Genomic DNA, 18,951 nt, shown 5'->3' with positions numbered 1-18,951 from the left:
CTGAACCATAAGCAATCATCTTATGGTTTTCGAATTAGACTTTTGTTTTTCACATGAAATACGACCACTGTACCCTGTCCAATGGAAACTATGGAGGTATCATCAATTTTCTGCAGAGCGACAGAGGTTTAAACAATTACACAGTTCAGAGATGAAGAACAGAATGCAGCGGTGGTGTAAATTCACATAATAATCACTGTCGGCATCGTGTACACGAAACGTCACAACAGCCTGTACACAGTGCCCATGGTTACATAACCCAAACCAATACACAGACCAACTTGGATGACTTAAAAGATTAAAATAGAAAGCTGTGGTACCTTTTATGGGATCATCCTCAGAATTCTTCGGAGACTGAATCATTGGAATTGAGAGGAAGTTAAAACATCTTCTTTTTTGTGGTAACCCTATTCATGCAAGCACACAAAAAATGAGGATTGTACGTCCAGATTGTACGGCCACTTGTTTGAACACTAAGGGAGATATTTACTAAAACTGGAGCACTCAGAATCTGGGACAACTGTGCATGGTAGCCAATCAGCTTCTAACGCCAACTTGTCCAATTAGGCTTTGACAATAAAACCTGGAAGCTGATTGGTTTCTATGCAGAGCTGCATCAGATTTTGCATGCGCCAGTTTTAGGAAGACCAAACAAATTCTAGGTTTTTGATATTCTATGATAAAGAGATAATTAATCCTTCTTGGCAATCTTTGTCATAGGTTACAATCTTACCATATAATTTTCAAGATAGTCTGCTGCTGAACAAGAGTTCAATATTCAAAATAAAGTGATGAAGGATAAAACTAAATCACTATTTACCCGAATATGATATCTTTATTGTTAAAGTAAACCCATAAATAATGTTTAATATTTTAAAATCTGCAGCTTTCGTTTAAATTTCTGTTGATTTTGCCATTAAGGTCCTTGCTCAGATATTTCCTGTTATAGAGTGACAATGCTCTGTCCCTACCTGCCCTGAGAAATGTTATACAGCCATAGCTGGGGTACATGCATGTAGACATGAAAAGATAAGGAGCACTGAGACGCAACGCCTGATAATAATAAGGGGAATTAAATCAAATGCTGATTTTTTTATTATTAGAATACAGAATTTATAGAATGCCAACAGCTGCGTAGTACGTTACAATATAAAGAAAGACAGTACCATTACAATACAATAAAATACGGGTTAAATGGGCCCTGCTCCTAACAGCTTACAATCTACTAGGGTGGGGCAAGTGGTACAAAAGGTAATAACTGAGAGATGAGCTGATGGAAGAATTAAAAGTTCAATTGTTTGGTGGAGGTGGAATTGGCTTCCCTGAAGAGATGAGTTTTCAGGGATCGCCTAAAGGTGACCAGTGTAGGAGGTAGTCGGACAGATTGCAGTAGAGCGGTCCAGAGGATGGAAAGGTTCTGGAGAAGTCCTGGAGACAGGCATGAGAGGAGGAGAAAAGGGGGCTAGAGAACAGGGGTCATGAGAGGAGCAGAGAGGACAGTTTTGGTGATATTTTGAGACAAGATTGGTAAAGTTGCCTGGGTCAGTGTTGTGAATGGCTTTGTATGTTGTTAGAATGTGCTGGGCAATTGGAATCCAGTGGCGGGATTGGCAGAGAGGGGTGGCAGATATTGAGAAGTTGGTAAGGTAGATGAGGTTTATTATTTTAAAAGGATTTGAGAAAGTCCATTTACCTAAGTAAGCAATAACCGAGATAACCAAAATACATGTATAGTAGGGCCAGTTGCAGGCAAAGACATAAGTTCTTGTACATACTTTATAAAGAGCATAGTTGATTACTGACAAGAAAAAATTAAAATGAGTATTCTATATCAAACACTTCACCCTGTGCCTCCCTATTCTATTGACCACAAAATGCAATAGGTGGTATAACTGGACATCAGGGAGGTGCAAGGTTATGCCAGAGTTTGACCTCCTGACCTTGGATTTGGGGCTATGGAAAAAACTAAAGATAGGTTTTCTCACCCTGAAGTGATTATTATATGGTTGAGGGGGGTCAGTTGAATATCGACACATATGCTTCCAAAATGTACTTTGATCGAACCTCTTGGATGGATATCTTAAAGCTAGGTTGTATTGCCCGCTTGGTGATTTTTGGTAAGCCTATAATAAGGCTTATCTGTTGGTAAAATCAATATGTCCTAAACCTGCACGGTTTAAGAGATATTCACTCTGCATGCAGCCACTGATGTCAGTGACGCATGCTCTGTGGAGGTCCAGCGGATCGTGCCAGAATGGAGCACTCCTGCGCGCTTGTGCGGGAGTGACAGCATCTCGGCTCCGGCCACTCAAAGCGCCGGTGCCTGCGAACCCGGAAGAAACGCTGAGGGAAAATGTCAGCCCCCTCAGCGGTGACCGGGCACGCTGCTGGAGCTTCGTTCTAAGGAATTTCATAATGTGCTAGTATGCAATGTATACTAGCACATTATGCTATTGTCTTGCAGGGTTTTTTTTTTCTGCAGTTTACTACCGCTTTAAATGGAAACAGCTATCAAGCTCCACATACCCATCAACACAATAAGGTAACGCTCAAGGGAAAATCTTTTGCTAAAATAAAAAAAAATAATCGGGTAAAAAAAAAAAAGGGGTAAACATTTCTCAATAGAGAAAATACTTCTCCTAGGAATCCGCCTAGGCCACTAGTGGAAAACTGAGGCAAGCTGGGAATATGAGGGCTTATATCTGGCTGTTGTTGGCTTTTTTGTTTGCCAGTGCCAACTCCCCATGTAGATGGCAGTATAAACACAATTGTCTCAGAATAAAGTGACACTAAACTCAAGTTTAAAAAAAATATTTGTACATATTCTTAAAGCGGTATTAACCCCCCCCCCCCACCCCCCCCATGCAAATGTCTCGCTTTTACCTAGGGTACCAGGAGTACTCTGCAATATTTCGCTAAAATTATTTTCTATTCTCTACCGTCTATGTAGAATTTTTGTGCTGCATTGTGTTGTGCATCCTGTCCTGTTTTCTTCACTGCACACCAATGCCGCACTATGGTGTGATCTGACATAAGCACAGGACATAAGGCAGTTTTTTTGGTCCTGTGTTGCCCAAGGCTTCCCTACGCAATCCAATGCTAATGGTGCGAACAAGCTCTAAATAGCCAAAATTTAGGTATCCAATGTTACATATCTTACACCTGCATAGTTGCCAACAGTCCCGATTTTCCCGGGACAGTCCCGATCGGAGGCCGACCCGATTCGGGAATTTTGCCTTTTGTCCATGGAAAAACTGGAATGTTTGCCTCTGCAGCAGTTCTGGCTCCTGGCTACAAGAAAATGGCCGCCGGCGCCACCGCGAGAGTTTTCCCCTTGTGTTCAGCTACATCTTCTCTCGTTCCTCGTGTTCAGTGGAGAGGGGCCGATCTGTGCAGCCAATGAATCGGCTTCTCTCTTCACAATTCTCCAGCCGGGGTTAGCTGCATGGACCAGCCCCTTCCCTCTCCACTGAACACGAGGAACGAGAGGAGATGTAGCTAGACTGCAGTCAACACTCCGTCTGCAGCCAACATTCCGCTGGGGGTACTGATTTAAGAGGCACTCCGCTGGGGATACTGATTTAAGAGGCACTTCGCTGGGGACACTTCATGTAAGAGGCACTCCGCTGGGGACACTGACCGCTGGGGACACCTGATGTAAGGACAGACTCTGCTGGGAACACCTGATGCAAGGACGGACTATGCTGGAGGCACCTGATGCAAGGATGGACTCTGCTGGGGGCACCTGATGGCAGGCGATGTGGCAGGTGACACGCTCAGGGGTCCCACCGATTCTGGTGAGTTGAATGATTTCGTTCTATATTACAATGTAATAATAGTAATAATGCGCTTCAATCAACCTGACACCACAACAACCATGGTGCTGGGATGATTGAAGCGCTAACACCAGGTGTTTGGAGTATCTTTATCTGCTGATTTGTTAAACTCTGGAATACACATTTCTATTGTGGTGTAGGATCTGGGCCTACTGCCCCTCCATCCCTCTTTCCTTCCTTCCTTCTTTCTCTCTCCCTCCCTCTTTTCCCCTTTCTTTCTCCAGCTCTCATTCATCTCAGACTCTAATCAACCAAACCCCATTTGAACCACGCCCATATAAGCCACTCCCACGATTTCACGTAAATCACGCCCATTCTTTGGTGCGCTGCGCGCTCCGCACTTTTCTTTTTTGCTATGTCACGCCTACAAACACATGGCCTGCCCCTAATTATAATAAGACTGCCTACAGCCAAAAAAGCGTCCCTATTAATTTTTTTACAATGTTGGCAACCATGCACCTAAAAGTCCATCATTCTGAGGACTGCACAGTGTAATGGAATTCAAAGGGAAATTGTCCACGATCACACAGCAAGGCTGACGTCACACAAAGAAATAAATCACATCCTTTTGCATAACAGACAATTAGGATTTTCCATTTCCCTTAATGTATCATTGTTGTAACCTGAGCCATGTCTCATTTCATAGTAAGTGAGCTGAGATTCACCTATTGATATACTACTGGGTTGTAATATGCACATGTATACATCTGTACTTTATCCATATGGCTCTCTACTAAACTAATAGTGGAGTATAATAAAAAACAGATGCAGCAGTTAAACTGTCCAGGCTCAGCTACAGAAATAATATGCTTATTTTTAATTCCATAATGGCTACAAGGAGTATTGTATCTGTATAGGTAGTGGAATAACTGAAACATTATATAACTAGGCACTACTTAAAGAGGAGGTCCACTTAAACAAAAAATATTAAAAGCCAGCAGCTATAAATACTGCAGCTGCTGACTTTTAATAAATGGACACTTACCTGTCCCAGGGTCCAGCGATGTCGGCAGCCGAAGCCGATCGATCGCTTGTCTCTCGGCTGCCCCCACCGCCATCCTCGGTCAGGGAATCAAGAAGTGAAGCGTTGCGGCTTCACTGCCTGGTTCCCTACTGCGCATGCGCGAGTCGCGCTGCGCCTCTACACTGGTCCCCGTTGTGATGTGGGAACTGTGTATTTCCCAGAACACAACGGGGGGGGGGGCATTTGCGGCTAGCTATTCCCGGAAGTGGGTGCAGATACCTGTATTATACAGCTATCTGCACCCCCCTCTACCCTGAAAGGTGCCAATTGGAGGGGGGGAGGGGGGGAGGAATCCGATGAGCAGAAGTTCCACTTTAGGGTGGAACTCCGCTTTAAAGTGTTAATAAACCCAGGACCCTGCATTCACTATATCTGGTCTCCCACAGTACACAGAACATGAAAATGCAATTATTTTGGTAAATATAAACTGCTAAATAACTTTTCTCATCAGCAGTATATACCGTAGCAGTCTTGAGATTTCTATCAGTTCCTGGTGAAGCTTCTAGGAGGAGTTTTCATACGGCACTGAGCTGTCCTATCAGGCTGCAGTGCTCTCAACCCTCTGTCTGGACATGTCTGGGCAGTGCTGGTTGGTCCTGTGCTGATCACATGCACTCTCCCAAGAAAAAAAAAACCTCTCTTGCAATATACATCAAACTGAGCAAGTGCAACTTGACTCCAAAGCCTATGTCTTATTCGGACTTGTCCAGGGGGACAGTGCAGGGAGGGAAGATCTGTGCATATAAGATCAAGCAGTCTTTTTACACAATGCAGAGGATTAACCCCTTAGGTTCCACAATGAGTATAACAAGCATGCTTTACTGCTTATACAGACTGATTTTACTGTTGTGAGTTTAGTAATACTTTAACCGCTTGCCAACCAGCACTGCAGTTGCACTGCGGCAACATGGCTCGGCTGCGTGAATCGCTGTCATGTTACATCGCTTCCAGATTTGGCCACTAGTGGCGCGCGTGCCTCCTGCTTGCCCACGGAGCGGATGCGAGTGCCCAGCGGTCGCAATCACCGCCAGGCTCCCGAAATCGTTCAGGGGGCACACGGAGAACCGGGATCTCCATGTGTAAACACAGTTTCCGGTTCTCTGAGGGGAGAACAGACAGATCGTCTGTTCATACAGACGATCTGTCATCTCCCCTACACAGTCCCCTCCCTCCTTTAGTTAGAACACACAATAGGGAACACATTAACCCCTTGATCGCCCCCTAGTGGTTAACCCCTTCACTGCCAGTGACATTTTTACAGCAATTAATGCATGTTTATAGCACCGATCGCTGCAAAAATGGCAATGGTTCCAAAAATGTGTCAAAATTGTCCAATGTGTCCGCCATAATGTCGCAGTCCCGATAAAAATCGCAGATCGCTGCCATTACTAGTATAAAATAAAAATTAATAATAAAAATGCCATAAAATTATCCCCTATTTTGTAGACGCTATTACTTTTGTGCAAACAAATCAATATACGCTTTTTGCGATTTTTTTTTATGTAGAAGAATACTTATCGCCCTAAACTGAGGAAAAAAAGTTTTTTTTATATACTTTTGGGGGAAATTTATTATAGCAAAAAGTAAAAAATATTGCGTTTTTTTTCAAAATTGTCGCTCTTTTTTTGTTTATAACGCAAAAAATAAAGGTGATCAAATACCACCAAAAGAAAGCTCTATTTGTGGGGAAAAAAAAGGACATCAATTTTGTTTGGGTGCAACATCGCACGACCGGGCAGTTGTCAGTTAAAGCAATACAGTTCCGAATCGCATAAAATGCTCTGGTCAGGAAGGGGGTAAAATCTTCCGGGGCTGAAGCGGTTAAAGACTAGGTTCACCTTTTTTTGTTTTTTTCTAAATTCCAGCTTCCCCATCTACAAATATATCATTGATGTATCTCTGTTGCAGGAAAAAAAAGCTTTCTCTATATTCTAGGGTAGACCTTAATTCAGCCTCCTTGTTTTTCCATAAAAAACTCCTCCATTACTTCCTGGTCTCTGTGCCTTAACAGTGAATGCGAGATACTCAGGGCATGCACTCCCCACCCTGGAAATTTTGGCCAGTGGTGCTCTGAGACCCGGAGTTGGCAGTGTGCAGATAGCTTGGTAAGTTTAGAAAAAGTTCATTAACTGCATATTTTCAGTGAAAAAAAAAATACAGTAAAGGGTAATATAGTGCACACAAATGCAATATATTACCAAATTATACAAAACATAAAAAAATGAGGTTGCACCGAGTCAAAAAATACCCTACATGTCACTCCTTAAAACTGCGCGCTCCCGTGAAACAGCAACAAACCTGGTATCCAAAATATGTTCATAGGCAATGTTTTTGAAAGCCCTTACAGGTCATCAGTTTACTGTGAATAATGGTCCTAGAATTGCTCCTCTCAATTGATGTGTATATAAACTGGCCACTTTATTAGGTACACCTGTTCAATTATTAGGTAACGCAGAATGCTAATCAGCCAATCACATGGCAGCAACTCAATGAATTTAAGCATCTAGACATGGTGAAGACGACTTGCTGAAGTTTAAACCGAGCATCAGAATGGGGAAGAAAGGGTTGCCGCCCGCCATATAGCAATATGACGTCGATAAAGTGGTTTCAATATCCTGACCGAGCATCATATGACGTCCCCGTGGGCGGCTATCGCGGTGATCGTTGTTGCGTTGTGTCAGTCTTACACACCGCAACACTGATATAGGTAAAGAGTCTTTGACGGAGACTCTTTACTACGTGATCAGCCGTGTCCAATCACGGCTGATCACAGTGTAAATAGGAAGAGCCGTTGATTGGCTTTTCCTCACTCGCGTCTGTCAGACGTGAGTAGAGGAGAGCCGATCGGCTGCTCCTCTGACAGGGGGGGGGTCTGTGCTGATTGATTATCAGCGCAGCCCCCCCCCTCCCCGAGGATGCCCACACTGGACCACCAGGGACGCCACTAGGACCACCAGGGATGTCACCACCAGGTATGCCACCCTAGACCACCAGAGATGCCAATCAGTGCCCACAATGGATGCCATTCAGTGCCCACAATAGATGCCAATCAGTGCCCACTATGGGCATCACTGATTGGCAGGCAATATTGTTTGGCACAGATTGGCATCCATCCATACCATCAATAAGTGTACATCAGTGTCTATCAGTGCCCATCTGTGCCACCTATCAGTGCCCATCCGTGCCACCTATGTGTACCCATCAGTGCTGCATATCAGTGCCACCTATCAGTGCTGCCTATCAGTGCCCCATCAGTGCCGCATATTAGTGCCCATCATCATTGCCACCTCATCAGTGCCACCTCATCGGTACTGCTTTATCGGTGCCTGTCAGTGCAGCCCCATCAGTGCCCATCAGTGAAGGAGAAAACTTACTTATTTACAAGGTTTTGTAACAGAAACAAAAAAAAAACATTTTTTTTTAAATTTTCGGTCTTTTTTTATTTGTTTAGCAGAAAATAAAAATCCCAGAGGTGATCAAATACCACCAAAAGAAAGCTCTATTTGTGGGAACAAAATGATAAAAATTTAGTTTGGGTACAGTGTTGTATGACCACGCAATTGTCATTCAAAGTGCAACAGCAACGAAAGTTGAAAATTGGTTTGGGCAGGAAGGTGTATAAGTGCCCTGTATTGAAATGGTTAAATGACTTTGAACATGGCATGGTTGTTGGTTTCAGACGGGCTGGTCTGAGTATTTCAAAAATTGCTGATCTACTGGGAATTTCACAATCAATCATCACTAGGGTTTACAGACAATGGTCCAAAAAAGAGAAAATATCCAGTGAGCGGCCGTTATGTGGACAAAAATGCCTTGTTGACATCGGAGGTCAGAGGAGAATGAGCAGACTGGTTTGAGATGATAGAAAGGCAACAGAAACTCAAATAACCACTCATTAAAACCAAGGTATGCAGAATACCATCTCTGAACGCACAACACATACAACCTTGAAGCAGATGTGCTGCAGCAAAAGACCACACCGGGTGTCACTCCTGTCAGCTAAGAACAGAAAACCGAGGCTACAATTCGCACAGGCTCACCAAACATTGCCTGGTCTAATGAGTCTTGATTTCAGCTGCGACATTCAGATGGTAGGGTCAGAATTTGGTGTCAACAACATGAAAGCATGGATCCATCCTGCCTTGTATCAATGGTTCAGGCTGCTGGTGGTGTAATGATGTGGCGGAAATTTTATTGGCACACTTTGGGCCCCGGAGGACCAATTGAGCATTGTTTAAGTGCCACAACCTACCTGAGTATTATTGCTGACCATTTTCATCCCTTTTTGACTACAGCAGGGGTGACCAACCTTTTCAAAGAGTGAGGGCCACTTAAGCAACCTGAAAACAGGTCGCAGGCCACACTGAGTGGAGCAGGCGGATAAAAGGTCCATATCTGCATATGCAGAGCGGACATGGACAAAGCCCTCTCTACTCTAGCCTTCCGATCCACCCAGACAGAATGGGACAGATCACATTCTATGTTTTTTAATGGATCGATTGGAGGTAGGTGGGTGTAAGCAGACACAAGTCCGTTTACATCTGTCGCTCCATAGAGGTGAATGGAGGGTCCGATTGGGTCGGACTGATCATGTGAAAAGGGTCTAATGTTACTTTCACACTGATGCGCTGTGGTTTACCCACACTGCAGGTGGAACGCATTGCACCTGTGGCTTTCCTGTGGGTTAGATGTACTAAGTTTGAAAGCAGCCCAGTAACCACTGCAGAACAGATATGCCCATATATAAACTGTGATTTTAGTAATAAACTTACCTTTAATAACTGTCTTCCATTCAGGTATCGCTGACTGTCACTGTCCCAGCCAGAGTGCATTTGGTATCACTCCACCTGTGACAGGTGCCGGCGCTATACAGGAACCAACGGCTTATGCAGGTCTGCTCCGCAGCCGCTTGCTTCCTCTACTGCTGGCTTCATTCACAACATTGATTCTCTGGGATATTTATTAGCTTTATTCTTTATTACATTTGGGACTAATCACCCTCTATGTGATAGCATAGAGGATTGATATAAGTTTAGGCAGTTTTTATTTATTAGGAAATTAGGGGTTTATTAGACCTCTGTTGTCTCCCCTGCACCCCACAGCACCTAATGGAGCAAAAATTCTACTTAATTAGCTTCCTGTCCAGCACTGCCGAGGAATGACAGCGCTGAACCCGGAAGTGGAGTAATACTCATGGCTTCCTAGTTCATTCACTGAGGGGAAGACCAATGAACAGATGTGGTTCAGCGGTCCATTGCTTGAGAAACCAATCGGGTGGCTGTTGCTGACAATTGGCTTTTACGTACACACACATTTCCGATGGCGGTAGCCAGGGACAGGTAAGCCTTACATTGGTGGAAGTGAAAGTAAGGTATTAACGTAATTATTTAAATAAATGAACATTTAATACTACCGTAAGCATCACTGACAGATGAAGGTGCTATTGCACAGAGGGAAATTGCAGCCCTACCGGGAGAGCTCCCTTCCAGACAATTTTGATCCCTCGCTCTTCTACAGAGTCAAAGAACATTGGTAATGTGTAGAATTGTCTTTATTTGATATTATATATCTGGTCATGGTGCTCCTTCATGTTGTGAGGGGTCAGATATACAGTATCTCACAAAAATGAGTACACCCCTCACATTTTTGTAAATATTTTATTATATCTTTTCAAGTGACAACACTGAAGAAATTACTGGAACCACGTCCTGTGGTCTGATGAGACCAAGATAAACTTATTTGGTTCAGATGGTGTCAAGCGTGTATTGCGGCAACCAGGTGAGGAGTACAAAGACAAGTGTGTCTTGCCTACAGTCAAGCATAGTGGTGAGAGTGTCATAGTCTGGGGCTGCATGAGTGCGGTCGGCACTGGGGAGCTACAGTTCATCGAGGGAACCATGAATGCCAACATGTACTGTGACATACTGAAGCAGAGCATGATCCCCTCCCTTCGGAGACTGGGCCCCAGGGCATTATTCCAACATAATAAGGACCCCAAACACAACTCCAAGACGACCACTTCCTTGCTAAAGAAGCTGAGGGTAAAGGTGATGGACTGGCCAAGTATGTCTCCAGACCTAAACACTATTGAGCATCTGTGGGGCATCCTCTAGCGGAAGGTGGAGAAGCGCAAGGTCTCTAACATCCACCAGCTCTGTAATGTCGTCATGGAGGAGTGGAAGAGGACTCCAGTGGCAACCTGTGAAGCTCTGGTGAACTCCATACCCAAGAGGGTTAAGGCAGTGCTGGAAAATAATGGTGGCCACACAAAATATTGACACTTTGGCCCCAATTTGGACATTTTCCCTTAGGGGTGTACTCACTTTTCTTGCCAGCGGTTTAGATATAAATGGCTGTGTGTTGAGTTATTTTGAGGGGACAGCAAATTTACACTGTTATACAAACTGTACAGTCACTACTTTACATTGTAGCAAAGTGTGATTTCTTCAGTGTTGACACATGAAAAGATATAATAAAATATTTACAAAAATGTGAGGGGTGTACTCACTTTTGTAATTTAACTGTGGGGGCCTCGGCGTCTAAATGCATGTAACCTGCCTCAAGCCCTGTCAATGCTGATACGTTCCCACCTACTACTTCCAGTAGTCTACGGATAGGGTCAGTCAGGTCTATCAGTCCCCCCCAGCCTCCCAGTTGTTGCAGCTGAGATGCAAGGTAATAGGTCCTGGGATGAGGGACCGCGAGCTCTCCTTCTTCTTTATTATATTGTAATCTTGATAATCTTATCCTAGCTATTTTTTTGCGCCATATTAATTCTCTAAATTGGGACTCAATTCTGTCAAACCATCTCCTAGGTATCCACACTGGGGAATTATTAAATATATATAGTAATTGTGGTGCCCATACCATTTTGATAAGATTTATTCTACCATTTATTCTACCAACCTATTTAGGAGGGGTACTAAATTATGAGCAATATAGGTAGATGGGTCACCTGAATGCCCAGATAGTGAAATAATTTCACTATCTGTACTGCCAGCGCACAGGGTGGCAGTGGGACGTCTATGGCATCAACACTGACTTATCCCAGTTAATAGAGAAGCCAGATAATTCTCCAAAGTCTTTAATTAGGGTCATAACTGCTTGCAAAGTATCCTGTGTGTCACTCAAGTAAAATAGGGTATCATCCGCGTACAATGACACAGTATCTGTACCCGTGCCCCGCTGAAATCCTACAATACTAGCCTCTCCACGAATTTTTGCTGCTAAAGGTTCCAAAGCAAGGGAAGGGGAAGTAGACTAATGAAAAGGGTCCCCAGCACCGCCATTCACAGACAGTACCTCTCACTCCTTTTATTATGATTGGTGCTATATATACATATACACACATACACGCACACACACAATATATTTTAGATATATTAGTGCTGCACTAATACCAGTATACTTGTATTTGTGCAAATGTTCCAATACTAAAACCGATACCTTCAGCTTTGGTTCACACCAGTGCAATTTGTCATGCGATTTAACAGTTCAAAATCACATGACAAGACGCACCCCAATGCCCGCAATGGAACCATTCTTTGAAGAAGGTTCCTGCGCTACGTTTTTGTGATTTCATTGTGACTTGCATTAACTTCTGTTAAATAAAGTCGCAAGCCGCAATAAAATCGGAGGTCCAAATCACACTGATCTACCGCTTGGAAACTGGTGCTGCAGTAGCGTGATTTCAAAGCCACACTGGTGTGAACCAGGGTTATGTGAGTTACTGACCTTCAAATGTAAGCTTTCTGAGGGCAGGTATCGATGAATACATTAAAAAAAAAAAAAAAAAAAAATATATATATATATATATATATATATATATATATATATATATATATATATATATATATATATATATATATATATATATATATATATATATATATATGGATAGGAAAAGTCTACAAACCCTGTTAAAATGTCAGGTTTCTGTGATGTAAAAAAATGGGACAGAGATAAATCACTTCAGAAGGGGGGGGGGGGGGGCAAAAATTTAAAAATATGTAAATAATGTGGTTGCATAAGTGTGCACACCCCTCTTATAACTGGGTAAGTAGCTGTGTTCAGAATCAAGCAATCACATTCAAAATCATGTTAAATAGGAGTCTCGGTACACACCTGCCATCATTTAACCACTTCCCGCCCGGCCTATAGCAGAATGACGGCCGGGCGGTGGTCCAGTTATCCTGACTGGGCGTCATATGATGTCCTTCAGGATAACAGCCACCGCGCGCCCGTGGGGGCACGCATCGCGGCGATCAGTGGTGCGGTGTGTCAGCCTGACACACTGCTCTCGGTAAAGAGCCTCCAACGGAGGCTCTTTACCACATGATCAACCGTGTCCAATCACGGCTGATCACAGTGTAAACAGGAAGAGACGGTAATCGGCTTTTCCTCACTAGTGTCTGGCAGACGCGAGTAGAGGAGAGCCGATCGGAGGCTCTCCTACCAGGGGGGTCTGCAATGATTGTTTATCAGTGCAGCCCCCCTCGGATGCCCACCCAGGACCACCATCATGCTGCCCAGGACCACCAGGGAAGGGGGCAACATGTGGATGGCCAGGTATGTACCCCATGGCCATCCACACATAAAAAAATATGCACAATAGATGCCAATCAGTGCCCACAAATGGGCACTGACTGGCAACATTATGGTCCAGATAAAACAAGTGATGCCCAGCAATGCCACCCATCAGAGTCATCAGTGTGACTGCAACCTGAATGCAGCACTTATGGAAAATATAGCTGTCACCACACAGAAGGCTGGAGAAGGGTCACTCTCAATGCCCAGGGAGGCCCAATTCAAGGTCCAATTGGGGATATCAATATGGTGGAGTAATAGCAGCCAATGCTAAATTGACTTTCAGGGGGGTTTTTTTGCATTGCCCACCACCTCTTGATCTTAGTGTCCTCATTAGCCTAGAGATCAAGTACTGCTTTTTACTGCCAAAAAGCAGTCCATTTATACATATATTGTGATAGATCAGTAATAGATTCATGTAGATCTATGTTATTAGTGGGGCCTGTTTTAGGTGATGGACTGGGGAAGTTAGGGGTTTTTTTCCTTCACAGAGTGCCTCATTAAAAACAAACATTGCTGACGTGTGTACATTCTAAAGATTTGTGCATTTATGTGCAACTATCATGAACTACAATAAAACATGTAAAAGGTTGTTCATGGAGGGACATCACTCACATGAAATATGTATTAACAAAAATAACAGAGAAAAAAAAAAAGCAGTGTTTAGATTCCAAATAACTGTAAAAGTGACAGTCAGGCTCTTTTTAAGTAGAATGCAATAAATAACTCTTTAATGTTGCAAGAAAATGACTCACTCATTTCACTGGATATGAAATATATTTAAAGCTAACAAAAATGATGAATCTGAAAGAAAAAATATGTTCTGTACAACGGGGCATTCAACCTTATTGAAAGAAGGAATTTCCCCAAGCCAGGAAATAGCAATGTATTTTTAAAGGCACACAAGCTGTAAATGTAAAGCAGATCTTCACCCTCTAAATCAGGGGTCTCCAAACTTTCTAAACAAAGGGACAGTTTACTGTCCTTCACACTTTAGGTGGGCCAGACTGTGACAAGTGGGAGTAAAAAATGCCCCATCTTTGAAATTATGGAAGGAATACTGCCCCATCATTGGTGTCAGTAGAAGGAATTGTGCCCCATCACTGGTGTCATTGGGAGGAATAGAGCCCCATTATTGGTGTCATTGGGAGGAACAGTGCCCCATTGTTGGCATCATTGAGTGGATGTGTATCTCATCACTGGTGTCAGAGGGAAGAATTGTGCCCCCTTGTTGGTGTCATTGAGAGGAACTGTGCCCCATCGTTGGTATCAGTGAGAGGAATTGTGGCCATTGTTGGAATCAGTGCATGGAATAGTGCGCCAAGGGCTGGATAAACGCAAGCAAAGAGCCACATCTGATCCCCCAGGATGCAGTTTGGAGACCACTGTTCTAAAACATGATCCCTCCTCTCCACCCTCCTCCAGTCCTCTGCATGGATAGCACTTTTTTTTGTTTCTTTGTTTACCTATTTTTTTAACAAATTGTCTGGCCCCAACTCCCCTGCAGGTCATTCTCGTAGGCAAATAATGTGCACTGTCCTCCCTTTGCCTGTTGGGATATGCACATCACATATTCCAGGAGGAAGAGCCTTTCCTTCAGTAAGGATGGAGGGGGCGGGCCTAGCAAGGCATCGGAAGGGTGCACCGGCTGAACGCAGAACAGCCTGCAGTCTTCTCAATGACATCACACCAAAACATGGCAACGCAGAGCTGAGTGCAGCCAGAAGAGAAGAGGATCTCATCTAGACAAAGCTCAATCCACTGTGTGGGTGAATATCTGAAGTGTACAGAACTCACCAGGCATGTACTGGCCATCGGGACTACCGGGAGTTTCCCGGTGGGCCGATGGCTCAGTGGGCCAGGTTCAGTGACAGCGGACCGCCACCCCTCCGCTCCTCTGTCTCCCCCTCCCCGCCGCGCTCACCTCCTCTCCCTGCCTAGTTATGAAGCGGACTGAATAATTTACATGCTCCTCGGTAGTCGGCACTGAGAAGCTCATCATACGATCCGGAAGGAGGTCCATCCTGTCTGCTGCCGCTGAGAATCTAGATGGAGAGCAGGAAAGGAAAGAGCAGAAGAACGAGTGCAGAGGAAGCCTATGTCACAGCTGTGTGTGGCTGCCCTGAGCCCTCCTTCCGGATCGTATGATGAGCTTCTCAGTGCCGACTCCCGAGGAGCATGTCATTATTCAGTCCGCTTCATAACTAGGCAGGGAGAGGAGGTGAGCGCTGTGGGGGGGACCAGAGCAGCATGGGGGGGATAGAGAAGCATGGAGGATCAGAGCTGCATGGGGACCTGAGCAGCATGGGGGGAAGGGGAATAGAGGAGCATGGGGGACCAGAGGAGCATGGGGGACCAGAGGAGCATGGGGAACCAGAGCAGCATGAGGGGGGAATAGAGGAGCATTGGGACCTAAGCAGCTTGGGGAGAAGGGGAACAGAGGAGCATGGGGGACCAGAGCAGCATGGGGGTGGGAATAGAGGAGCATGGGGACCTGAGCAGCAAAGGGGGGAAGGGGAATAGAGGAGCATGGGGGACCAGAGCAGCAAAGGGGGGGGATAGAGGAGCACGGGGGACCAGAGCAGCACGGTGGGGAATAGAGGAGCATGGGGACCTGAGCAGCAAAGGGGGGGGGGGGACAGAGGAGCACGGGGGACCAGAGCAGCATTGGGGGGGGGACAGGAACATGGGGGGGACCAGCAGAGCACATGGAGGACCATAGGAGCAGGTGGAGGACCAGCGGAGCACATGGGGGACCAGCGCAGCACGCGGGTGACCAGCAGAGCACATGAGGGACCAGCGCAGCATGGGGGGAAAACAGAGGAGCACGGGGGACCAGAGCAGCATGGGGGGGGGAATAGAGGAGCATGGGAGGGACCAGAGAAGCACAGGGGTACCAGAGCAGCCTAGGGGGAACAGAAGATAAGGAGAGGAATGCAGAAGCATGTGGGGACCAGAGAATCAGGGGGGTACCAGAGGAGCACACGGGGGGCAGAGGAGCATGGGGAGGGGAACAGAGAAGCATGTGGGGGAACAGAGAAGCATGTGGGGGAACAGAGAAGCATGTGGGGGAACAGAGAAGCATGTAGGGGAACAGAGAAGCAGGGGGAGGACCAGAGGAGCACAGGGGGGCAGAGGAGCATGGGGGGACCAAAAGGAGCATGGGGGAGGGGACAGACAGCTGACTCAACAGCTATGGCCTGGGAGTTTCTCACTTCTGCCTAATCTTTTCCCGTTAGGGGAGGCAACAAACTGATTCTTTGCCCCGGTTGAAATAATGACTAACTTCCCCACCGGTACCAGCCATTCTACTCTAATAAAGTAGAACGGCTAATTGCTAGTGAAGGGGGAGGGGGGGCTTTGCCGGCTGGGGGGGAGTGCGGGTTTGTCCGGCCGGCATGGGAGAAACCTGTCAAAGTGGGCCGGTCTGGATGAAGTCCAGGGCTAGATTTTTGTCCCAGTCCAGCCCTGGAACTCACTACGAGGTAAGTAGGGGATTAAAAAAAAAAAAAAAAATCGGGAGGGGGTGAAAATCTGCTTTAAAGCAACTAGGTTCAGGATACATTTCTGTGATGAATAAAATGCTGAAATATAGAGGTGCCCTACTAGACAGATTCCTCGTCAATGTAAAGGCACTCTCTCTCTCCACTCGCCTCTAACACAGTTCTATTGGTCCTTCCATACTACGGGCTGCCTCACTGGCCAATGGTTATGGATTGGAGGTGGGGATTTTGACTTTAGTGACACCTTAATTCATCCTCCCTTTCAGCAGTAGAGGGAACCCGATCTCCTGTACCAGAAGAGTAAAGTGGAATAATAATGTAAGCAGCAAATAATGTTGCGTTGATTTTGTCGGGTCAAGAAAGAACAATGCTTACTTCCAGTGCAACTCTGTCATTTGGGATATAGTGGAGATGCAATACAACTTCGATTTTAATTTTCTTTGTGTCTCCAGTGGAGAGATTTGCCCTCATGTCCTGCTTCACAAGGACAAATAGAGGGGAGAAATCCTAACACTGATGACTATAAATAGACCAGGAGGGGAAATCTCTGGATGGGGTCAGCTGTCCTGATGACAATGTCAACGTTTGGATTTTCCCTCACATTGATAAAATTTCCTCTCATTTGCCATCGTGTTTTAGAACAGTATGGCTAACAAAACAAAGATACATTTTTATTCTTTCTACTGAAAGAGTTAAAGTGATTGTTTTTTTTTTTTTAATAACAAAAATGCTATACTTACCTTTACTGTTGGCGCTACTGGCTCCTCCCCCTCTGCAAAGCCGCTTGTTATGGGAGCACACGTGTGTGCTCACTCCCGAGCTGGCTTTGTGTGTCCATAAGACACACAGAGCGTGGCTTAGCCCCGTCCCTTCTTCAATGGTTACGACTGACAGCAGTGGGAGCCAATGGCTCCTGCTGCTGTGTCTGAGCCACTGAGGAGGGAGAGCCGAGATGCTGCTGTCATGCACATCGCTGGATCGCAATAAGGCTCAGGTAAGTATAAAGGAAGGCTGAGGAGGGAGCTGCACTCAGAAGGTTTTTATGCAAATCCAAAATTTCATATTCCTGAATATGTGCCTCCTTTACTATGTACTTGTATGAAAAAGCATCCCGTTCCCTTTGTATTGCCTCTTTTATGTGAAATTCCTGGTGTTCAAGTCAGTCCCTCTGCTTTAAAAAAAAAAACAAAAACTGACCACACTAAGCAGGCGAAAACATGTGGTCAGTTCTCTAGCTATGCTGGGAACCCAGCCTGCTCTCTTTCAATGATGAGACTTGTCCTAACATCACCCCCCCCCCTCCCTACACAGCCGTTCAATGGAAAGTTTAGTGTACTGCTGTTTTAACTCCCCCAGCTCTTATGCAGCTAAGAACAGAAGCAATGTGATCACAATGTGAAAAAAGGGGGGAAAGGTGTTTATTTTTTTAAATCTATACACAAATGTTTTGCCTTTTATTTCTGTTTTAGTTGAGTTGGTTGTTTTACAAGGTGAGGCTTTACACTTTAATGCAGAGAATGCAGTAAGGAAAAAAAAAATCTACAACCCTTAGAACCACTTTTTAACTATAAATAATATTTGGCTAGGGAAAACATTGTCAAGAAGTGGTTAAGGGGTTGATTTTTTTAAAGGCAAACAGGAAGTTGACTTTGCAAGGGGAATTATCCCCAGAACTCTTAGTGAATGAGTTGAATCCTGACTTTCATCAACCAATCACATGCAAGCCAAGCAAAAAGGCTGCTCTTTTTATTTTCCTTTGCACAATCACACAGTTCTGGGGTAAATTGCTTTGCAAAGTGCAACTTCCCTTACAAAGGGAACAGCTTATTTTCTGCTGAATTAACTCTAAATCTCTTGGCACCAAGAGATTAATATCCATCATATAGTGATTTCAACTGGCACATTTCCTTGGCACTGGCATGCTGAAGGAGAGGAACAGCTGCACACACAAAGGAGAGTCTATATGTACAGACAGGTACCTTAGATGTAATAAAAATAGTAA

General features: G+C 44.9%; 2 protein-coding genes across 3 annotated transcripts in view; one reads left to right on the top strand and one right to left on the bottom strand.

Moving 5' to 3' along the window:
- CMSS1 (cms1 ribosomal small subunit homolog) overlaps positions 1-18,951 on the bottom strand; it is a 507,566-nt gene that overhangs the window by 369,570 nt on the left and 119,045 nt on the right. The window contains exon 1 of one of the 2 annotated variants that reach the window (XM_073616966.1): positions 321-474. The exons of the other annotated variant lie outside the window; for it this stretch is intronic. Within the exon in view, the coding sequence (XP_073473067.1) occupies positions 321-363 (43 nt within the window). The 5' untranslated portion in view covers positions 364-474. Of the gene's footprint in view, positions 1-320; positions 475-18,951 lie in introns of those variants that run through there. 2 annotated transcript variants of the gene reach the window in all.
- The window catches only part of FILIP1L (filamin A interacting protein 1 like), a 440,288-nt gene that overhangs the window by 316,698 nt on the left and 104,639 nt on the right, over positions 1-18,951 (top strand). The window lies entirely within an intron of this gene.

Source organism: Aquarana catesbeiana, linkage group LG02 (assembly GCF_042186555.1).
Source record: "Aquarana catesbeiana isolate 2022-GZ linkage group LG02, ASM4218655v1, whole genome shotgun sequence".
In the NCBI taxonomy this organism is placed as follows: Eukaryota; Metazoa; Chordata; class Amphibia; order Anura; family Ranidae; genus Aquarana; species Aquarana catesbeiana.
Note: the sequence above shows the minus strand (reverse complement) of the source record. Positions and strands in the feature narration are given on the sequence as shown.